This window comes from Lactuca sativa, chromosome 1, assembly GCF_002870075.4.
Source record: "Lactuca sativa cultivar Salinas chromosome 1, Lsat_Salinas_v11, whole genome shotgun sequence".
Classification (NCBI taxonomy): Eukaryota; Viridiplantae; Streptophyta; class Magnoliopsida; order Asterales; family Asteraceae; genus Lactuca; species Lactuca sativa.
The window spans coordinates 79,067,410-79,077,833 of NC_056623.2; the positions used below are offsets into that span (position 1 = coordinate 79,067,410).

A 10,424-nucleotide genomic window follows, 5' to 3' on the forward strand; every position below is an offset into this window, starting at 1 on the left:
TGTTCATGCTTTTGAAAATGTGGGGACTTAGAAATGTTGGAGAGATTGTCAACGTTCAAGAAGTTTATGGTAAGATTCAAACTTTGAAAAAACTTAGAAAAACTCTGTATTTTATGATCAAGCTTCAAACTTTGAAAAACTCTAACAATCGTCTCTTTCTGTTTTGAAGATGGTTACCCCAACATATTCTCTATTGAACTTCATCACGGAGGGAGTTTCACAAAGTTTCCAAATATCAGGTATATTAATGGCCAAGTAAGGTACTTTGATGTTGTCGACATTGATGAATTTTTTGTTCATGAACTAGACTTGATGATGAGAGAATTAGGGTATGATGGTACTGAAATCATGTATTACCATTTCCATTTGCCTAATGAAGGATTTGACTTTGGACTCCGAGCATTAGGTAACAATGATGATGTGCGTAATCTCTCACGGTATGTTACCCATAATAACAAAATGATTAAAGTGTACACAGAGCATGGTCAAACGGACTTGCTTTCATATTTTATGTCCCCAACTGGTCCAAGAAGGGTTATAATAGAAGACATGGACAATCAGGGTCCTCTTAGACCATCATCACCTGTAGTTGCTCATGAAGTGGTAACTCCAATCCAAATTGATGTTGGTGAGGGTGATTTAGGGTTAGCATTAACCTTATACAAATCAGCAACACCTGAATTTAGTAGGTCTAAAGGTTGGAAACATAGTAAAGGGGCATCGTCTTGTATTAGAAAGCTTAACTTGGATTGGGAAGGTGGTGAAAAAACAATGGCAAGTGGTGAAGTTAATAAAGGTAAGGGTGTAGAAGGATTTGCAGATGAATTTGTTGTAGTTGATGCAGAAAAAGAGTTAAATAAACAGATTGATATGATTGAAGAACTTGACATGAACAAATCCAATGGTGAGGGTGTAGAAGGATTTGCAGATGAGGGGTATAGAGTTGTCATGGATAATGATCCTCAAGGAGTCAATGAATTTTCAACTAACATCAACATAGATGATGAGTTAATGACAAACTTTCAACCTTTTGAAGGGTTTGAAGACCAAGATAGCATCCCATTTAATGGGTTTGAAGGACAAGATAATATTCCTTTCAATGATGAGTGGAGACAAGAGGAGTCCGATGACATTTAGTTTGAAAATCAAAACAGTGAAGATGAAGATAGTGACTTTATGATTGATGAGGACAACATAATTGATGATGTTGAGGTTGACATGGAGGATTTCAATCTAAATATTGATACAGAAGTAGAGTTCAATGGATGTCAAAGTTTGGGTGGTCAAAGAAATGAAGATAGTGATGAAGAAGAGGATTTGGAGGTAACTGATAATGACGAGTGGGATTCACTAAGTGATGACTCAGGGGATAACAGGAAAGAAGAGAAATGATCAAAGAGCTGGGGAAACAAACCTTATGTTCTGCTGGTGAGGTGCACAAGGTAGCTTTTCATATTGGGCAGAAATATAAAGCCAAGAAAGAATTGAAAGATAAAATTAACCTGCATGCTTTAGAGACAAAGAGGAATATCTCATTCACAAAAAACGACAAGAGTAGATTAACAGCTGTTTGTGATGGAACTGTAGTTTTAAATGCAAGTGGGGTAGGTGGACCTACCTCTGGGAAAAAGGTAAAGGGTAAAGATGTAAACTCAGATAAAGTTAAATGCACATGGAAACTTCATGCATCTAGGTCAAGTGAACAGGACTACTGGTTTATTAAGACCTATAATCAGAAACACATCTGCCTCCAAACACGAAAAATCAGATCTTGCACAACAACATTTCTTTCCAAACGTATTATGGATCAGATTGAAGCTAATCTTGGACTGCCTGTTCGTGCCTTACAAGAGCAACTCCAATCAACTTATGGAGTTAGTATTTCAGAAGAGAAAACATTTAGGGCAAAAGCATTAGTCACTAAAAATGTTGCAGGGGATTACGTAAAGCAATATGCAGCTTTGAGAGACTATGTACTAGAGCTACAAAAGACAAATGAAGGTACAACTATAAAGATTGATGTGGTTTCTGAACCTGTGGTTTCATCCCCAACTAGGCAATTCAGAAGGATATATGTGTGTTTAGGTCCTTTGAAGAAAGGATTTAAGGCAGGTTTGAGAGAATTTTTAGGCTTAGATGAAGCCTTCATGAAGGGACCTTTCCCAGGTCAAATACTAAGTGCAGTTGGTGTTGATTCCAACAATGGAACCTACCCATTGGCATATGCTGTTGTTGAAAGTGAAAACACTTCAAGTTGGAAATGGTTTCTTCAGTGTCTTGCAGAAGATCTTGACTTGTATTCAAATTCCAACTTTACCTTTATCAGTGATAGACAGAAGGTACTATAGTTACATTTAATATTGCATACTAGGTTCATTACAGACTAATGCTAATGACTTATTTTGTTTTGGTGAAAACAGGGTCTTCTACCAGCCATAGAACAATTGTTCCCTAATGCAGAACACAGGCTCTGTATTAGACACATATACCAGAACATGAGGAAGTTATTTAAGACTATAGAGTACAAGGAGTATTTTTGGAGGTGTGCTACAGCCACCACCATACCAGAGTTTGAAGCTGTAATGGTAGAGCTAAGGAATTATGACATAGAAGCATATCAGTGGCTCTTGAAAATCCCTCCACATCATTAGGCTAGAAGTCATTTTTCAGGTATTTTCTCAATTTGTTGTCTTATTTTTTATTATAGTATAGATATACACTAACTGTTGTTTTGTTAATGAACTATTAGGAAGGGCAATTTCAAACATGTTATTGAATAACCTTTGTGAAATGTTCAATAGCAAACTTGTTAAAGGGAGAGACAAACCCATTATCAGCTGTTTAGAGTTCATCAGAGAGTACCTTATGAAGAGAGTATGCAATGTGATGAATGTGTTAAACAAGTGTCAAGGTCCATTAACTCCAACTGGTACTAGGATTTTGGAAGCAAACACAACACTAGCTAGTAAGTATCATGCACGATGGAATGGGGGACAAAAGTATCAGGTTAAAGGTCCATGGAATGATCAACATGTGGTGGACATGGAGAAAAGGGAGTGTAGTTGTAGAAAGTGGGAGCTTACTGGAATTCCTTGCAAGCATGCAATTGCAAGCCTAAATGAAATGGCAGACAATAATGAAAAGGTGGGAGAACTCTACACCTATGTGCATAAGGTGTATTGGATTGATACATGGAAAGAGATGTACTCCTTCAAGGTGGAGCCTATCAAAGGTAGAGCCATGTGGCCTAAGAGTGACTGCCCAACAACTCTTGTGCCTCCACCACACAACAAAGCTATAGGCAGGCCAAAAAAGAAAAGAAGGATTACAGCAGAGGAAAGGATTGAAATCCAGCAACGTAAGAAGCAAGCACACAGTCAAAGTCAAAATGATAATGAAACTCAATCACTGAGCAGGAAGTTTTTGACTGTGACATGTAGTAAGTGTAAGCAAAAGGGTCACAATGCAAGGATCTGCAAGGCCAAAGATGGGAATTGATGTTTAAGTACTTTTTATGTTTGTGAAGACTTGTTAATGCACTTTAGTTGGTACTTTGTTGCCTTTTTTTGGTTCCATTTTGATAATATACTTTGATGCCCTTTTATGGAACAATGTACTCCAATGTTTTGATAATGTACTTTAATGCCCTTTGTTTGTAATGATTGTGTTTTGGCATTTATCTGTTATGGTCCCCTTTTGGTAATGTTGTTTGTTATTTGTTTATGTTGTACTGTGAAAGCATGAAGATGTTATGGCAATGTACTTAATGTATGCATGTAAAACCATTACAATTGCATATTCAAGCGTAGAGAAAAACCATTACACTTGCATATCATGTCAAGATCAAACCTTTATAATTTCATATTCATAAAAGGATAAAACCATTACACTTCCCATTGTCATAAAAGCATTACATATACAATGATCCAAAAGACAACACTTACAACATATATAAACCCTAATTAAACCTTCTAGCACCAAAAGACAACATTTTTAAGTGGTTATTACCAACAAAAAAGCCCTAACTTCTAATTCCTATTTCAAAAACAGCACAAACAGCAGAAACAAAACCCACGAGACAAGCAAACACATCTTCAGCTGACCCACTTCAACCTCATACCTATTCATTGTTCTCAACAGTCCTGGTATGATAATAGTTGATCTTTGAAACATAGGGGAATCGAACCACCCTAAAAATCCGCATCTGGATCCCTACAAGAATACATTAAAGTAGAAGAGTTATTGCATAACTACCGAAATATCATAACCTAATATGAGTTTGCTTACCATTTTAGGGCATGCATAGAAACGACGACAAGGGTTTCGTGAGGTCCATGAGGTTCGCACAACAGTAACGTTCCCACAGAAGCAGAGCACCATTTTTGAATCTCGTAGCAGTAGAAGTAGATGAGAGACGAAGAAGAAGAATCCCTTTGAGAGACGAAGAAGAAGCCCTTTTTCCTGCTTCTCTGTAAATAAAAACGAAGAAGAAGAAGGGGATTACGTATGAGTATGTATATAAAGGAGAAATATGATATTATTTAAAATAAGGACCTAAAATGACCAAAATGCCCTCACATGGAGGGCACGTGATGACACTAACGGCTCCAAACAAATGGACAATGACGGAATGGACTAAAAACCCATGAAAACCTTGATTTTGGACCTTTGGTGCAAGCTGGAAACTTTTTGGACCCCATCCAAAGGTTTTGGCAAACCACAAGGACCAAATTTGCAGTTTTGTCTTAGAAGAATTAAACAAGTTTTAGGTCTGATCGGGGAGAACTCATATTGTGTGACAGCTGAAGTCGCTAATAACCCAAGATACCTACGACAATTATCTGTATAGTTTTCAGAGAAATGTCGTCAAATACAGAATCCATAAATTTCATTGTATTTATCTTATTTTCTGATAGAGGATATATATATATATATATATATATATATATATATATATATATATATATATATATATATATATATATATATATATATATATATATATATATATATATATATATATATAAACCTACTTTGGAATTCTCATGAAAATTAACAACTAATATACTTGTCATAAACATGCTCTATGTTCTTGTGCGTAAAACTTACACCCCGTTCCCAAGTTCAATTTAATAAGAGAAAAGAAAGGAATTGAGAAGAAAATAAAAGAAGTTGGTGTTTCTGAGTTTCATTAAAGTAAGAAAATGGTAGGAAGTGGAGGAAAATTGAATGATCATTTTCTCTCCTAAGTTTCTTTCCGATTTGAAAGGATTTGGAAAGAAAAAACAAAATGATTAATTTTCCTTCCACTTCTCTACAACTCGGGAACACAAAATAGAATTTTGTTTTCATTTCATTTCTCTTCTTTTCTCATTTGACTTTTTTTTGTTAAACTCGGGAACTAAGCGTTAGAGTGATATTCATAGATTGTCCTAAGTTGGATTTCTTATTAACCATGGATTGCCGGGGATAAATATCAACAGTGAAAGTGAATACACACGATCTGTGAAACAATCAAAATTCTTGATTATCAATATTTTATATTTTCTGCTATGTTACATAACAAGAATAAAGTTAATGTTAACATAATTTCTTAATAAAATATATTATTTCTAAAATCACAAATGTAACAAATTCTATGGCTAATAACTATTTGGAAATTACCATACGTGCTTCGTAAAAGTTTTATGGTAAAATATGAGCATAAACATAAGTTGATTTCATCCTACAGATTAAAGAAATAGAGCACATATATAAACTAACTCTTACAAAACCTAATTCATTCCTCTCACACAAACAGATTGAAACGAAGATGAAGAGATGAAAAATATATGAGGTAATGAACAAATTATACATGGTTGGTCCTTGTATAACATATAAGTAATGATGTATATATTCGTATCAATATGGGACCCATCTTATCTTCACCTGTATTTCATATACGTCCATATTCTAGTTTTCCCACTTGTGTCGGTGGGTCAAAAGCATTTGAACCTTTCGCAACATATGTTCATGCGTTCTTTTGTCGAGGCTTATGGTTAGACGAGTGTTGGGGTAATGGTGTTACGTAAGGTGTCATGTGAACATATGTGGTAAGTAAATCAGGACTCAATCCATGCCAAACTAAAAGTCCAACATTTAGCACGGCTCTCATCTGTTGTTGACTCCAACTTCTGTATAAGTCTATTATCCTGCGAACAAAATTATAAAATTATAAATAAACATAAACTATATATATATATATATATATATATATATATATATATATATATATATATATATATATATATATATAATTAAAAATTATAGAAGTAATCATATGTCGTTAAATATTAGAAACCGCTTGCATTGGTCCGCATGTAATTTTAACGTGTATTGCAAGTTCAAAACATGTTCTACACATTTCGAACATGTTCTTCGTATTCCGGAAAATGTTACTTATAACAAAAATCTTAAAATTAGACTACTAAAAGTGTAAGATTAAAAGAGTTACCCGTAAAACAACCAAGTCATCATGATCGTCTTCCATATCTAAACTCTGAAATGTGTAGTAGTGTCCAGAATGTATCGGAATGAGTTTGTAAATCAAAATCCGGAAGTGTCGGAATAAAATCTAGAAAATGGTTTTGTAATTCAAAATCCGGAATAAATTGTTTTAGTCCGGAATAGACATTTCAGAAAGTATCTGATGGGTTGGCCTAGACATGCAGTCGAAATAGACTTTGAATGGCCCATTCGAAATTATTTTGAAGAATAATATTTATAAGGGTTATTTTTTTCATAAATTCATCAAAAAATAGTTGGATTATTTAATTTCTCTCTTTTTTTTTTAATACTTCCAAGATTGAAAAAGAAAAAAAAAAATGGAGGATTCAAAATTCTTTAACATGAAGTTTAGGGGCAAATTAACTTGTTTCCCGTACGGTGTAGTTGTTGGAAGTACAGACTTTTGACTTTGATTACGTAAGATGCTTTGGATTATTCGAGTGACTTTAAATAACATGACATGTCGCAGTACTTTTAAAATATATTATTTCAACCCCTCAATATTAAAATTTTGTACATTTAGTCCGTTCAAAATTTTCCATAAATTATCAAATTGTCAACGTAGATTTGATATGACGTTTCTTTTCCTATTATAAACTAATTTTACTTTGAAAAAAACAACTCAATCTAGATCGATGACGATCGCCCATATTCTAATTACTAATATGATATATAATGTGATATACCAAAACAAAACATAGCAAAGATTATTTTATGATATTAGGTTTTGTGATTAAATACAAGTGTTATATCGTCTAATTTCTGGTATTTTGTTATCAATAAATCATACATTTGATTTTAAGAAACTTGTGTTACATATTATTCTGAAAATTAAACTCATAAATATAAACCAATATAAAGTATAAACTCTTGAAGAATCTAAACATATAAATTTATGAACTAAAAAGTCTATTAATCCGAGTCTATAAACCAAATTTAAAAGATCTCTAGAAAACGTTTTTACCAAAATTTAATTTATGACAGCCTATACAAAACAAGCCATATGTGTATTTGTATAAAGCAAATATAACAATGACGTTTAGTCTATGGGTTCTTCATGAAGATGACAAAGACCCTAAACTTCCTCTCATTTTCCAAAAAAAAAACCTCTCAATTTCTCTATTTTCCTTTTCATAAAAACCCGAGATCCACATATCTGAGCTTATATTTCACCCCAAACCTCCTAATTTACGACAAACCCTCTTTGGACCAAGATATGAAAGTTCCCAACCATCGCTGTGACTACCAGTCTTGTACATGGTCCAACCACCAGGTCCCCAAGAGTCCAAATAACAAGGCCACCCAGCCTATAAGCCCCTCCTAGTCACACACCGACCATACAATCGATCTTGCAACTCAAAATCCAAAACCATGAGTCAATGGTATCTACCAGGTCCCACCTGTATTGCCATTATCAAATGGGCCTTGACCACAGGTCTTATTCATCTAGAGCTACACACCCGAACCCGCCTCGGACCCCAATGGTCCTTAACCCAAAACAAAGAAATACTCCTCGACAATCCTGATCGTCGTGTCCAAGGCACGAAGTGATTCCCCTTCCACGCTTGACCATCTCTAACAATAGTCTACCTTGAACTGGTGGATGCTACGATCCCATCGCAGTCTTACAACACATCAACCAACCATGGTTACCACCCATGGCCTTCCACACCCTAATCATCAAAACTCCATGCATCCTGAGTCGAAACCTACATCCAACTGCCTCCCAACAGATGTTCGCGACATACTTTGAATTCCGAAGCCCTCAACCTGGACTCAACCACAAGCTTGCTATGCATAATAAAGGAGACACTAACCAACGGTTGGATATTTCCTGAACTCCCACCTACACAACCTCAATCTGAATAGCCACTTGGGTCGTCCCTTTTCCTGGCCAGTATGTGAAACTTGCCCTAGTTCCACACCCTTCCAAACTTCTAGAATTTCTGACCAATTCTCCCCCACTTAGGATTCGGCGAAGCTCTCTCGTCTCCTAGCTTCTGGTAGATTCCCAACCCATCAACCTCATACAACATGAACCGCTTATGACCTGCGCTAATCAATAGTAGTGTTCCATTGCGAGCCATACTCAATGATCGCCCCCTCCTAAAACCCTAAAGAATACTCTTGAAATCTTAGCCAATCTGATAATACAAATCTCCTCCCACGATACTATACCAATTCCCCGAGTTCTTATGCTGGCGACTAAAAGCCATAACCCTTACCCTGAACTGACGAATATTCATCCCAAATCCCACTCTCAAAGAATCATTGAACTCTAGTCGACTACAATCCATACAAATAGAAAACTCCCTTGAAATGTCTAATGACTAAACAACTTATGCAACTGACACCACAATCTTTTTGCTACCACTTCTCTCATAGCAACGATAGTGTTTGAACCTAACCGTTCTTCCATAAGCAACTGCAGCTCCTATCGGAACAAATTCTAAAACCATTGAACCCTGACGATTACTGGAGAACTAACCCGTTGAATCCAGACCAAATACCTTCCACACCATACCTATGATCCGATCTTGACCAAAACCAGAATAACAATCGAACACACTGGAACCCGCTACACAATATACATCCCCTCAATAACCCACTAATGATCACAGCATGCAAAAGGCATATAACAATTGTTCAAATATATAACCCAATAATAACAAAGAATTAAACTAATATAAAATTCCAAGCAACATAAATACTGATAACATCAAAAGATAACATACTCTCAATATTACCTGCTGGAGCACTGGCTCTCTTGTCTGACACTGAAATGACCGGCTCCTCTCTGCTAGGGCTCCTGCCCTACTCTCACGGCTATCAGAGGTCCGGAAAATAGCCAGAGAAGGTGCACTCACTACTCCTCCTCTCCTCATCGGACAAATTTCCCTTTTGTGGCCCACTTGACTGCAGAGAAAACATAACGGTCTTGCCCTTGAGGACAATCCCTGCTGACATTATACATCCTGCTACACTTGTAGCAACCCATGCCCCTAGAAGAGCAAGCTCCATCGTGCAGTTTCCCACATGTCCAACATTGACCCCGACACTGCCGGTCTCCTAATCGTTGATCGAAAGTCTTGGGTCTTTTCCTGGGACATTCCCTTGCCTGCACCTGATCTGGCCCCTCTTCCCTAGGTGCTCCAAAATGACCTCTTTCTCACAGAATGATAGAGTGCGAGCTTCAGTGCGCTCATCAGAGATCTCCAGAATCCCTCCTTAACTGAACCAAAGATTACAGGAGTCTGGTCTAGAATACTGTGAGTAATCTCCAACGAGATAAATTCCCGCATCTGCTCGCTAATTGGCTCAATATCTGCACTTGAGCCAGAACCAAAACCAGAACCTCCTTCCTGGGTGCTCATCGCCAAATTGAAATACCACGTGCAAATTATCAGAACATTCTCAAGAATCCTCTTCCCATAAGCTTCTTAGATTCTCCAAGACTCCCCGATTCGAGTATGGATCTTGTGCTTTCAGTAGTATGGGCCCAATACTACCTTCCACACCTATCCATACTTTCCTCAAGAATCGTCCCAAATCCTCTAAGTCACCTTCTCAAACTAATGTACCAAAAACTCACTAAACAATGCAACAAAACCCGTTGAAGCACTTTCTAGGCTCTCCAAGGTTCCCGACCTCACACTGCCATCGGTTGCTGAAGAACTCCTCATAATGCCAGTCATCCACCTCATGAATACAATCATATTCACTTAGTAGCTAACTCCCATCACCTAAGAGTTCCACAAAGCACAAAGCAAGCAACATTCGTGCAGTAACACTCCAATCCATCAAACGATCATAGGACATTGAACCCACATACCACAACTCATGCTAGATATTTCCACCCATACTGCTGGTTGCCTTAT

General features: G+C 36.6%; 1 protein-coding gene across 1 annotated transcript; it reads left to right on the forward strand.

The window, feature by feature from the left end:
- The first annotated feature begins 1,388 nt into the window (after positions 1-1,388).
- Positions 1,389-2,651, forward strand: LOC111885998 (uncharacterized). Its single transcript, XM_052766025.1, has 2 exons — positions 1,389-2,339; positions 2,421-2,651. Exons 1-2 carry the CDS (start codon positions 1,389-1,391, stop codon positions 2,649-2,651), a joined length of 1,182 nt encoding a protein of 393 aa, XP_052621985.1.
- Positions 2,652-10,424: the final 7,773 nt, after the last annotated feature.

Bases quoted from the DNA above. Each gene is read 5' to 3' on its own strand.
- LOC111885998 (XM_052766025.1), top strand. From the start codon at position 1,389: ATGATCAAAGAGCTGGGGAAACAAACCTTATGTTCTGCTGGTGAGGTG. The intron at 2,340-2,420 runs GTACTATAGTTA...TGGTGAAAACAG, and splicing joins TTATCAGTGATAGACAGAAG to GGTCTTCTACCAGCCATAGA.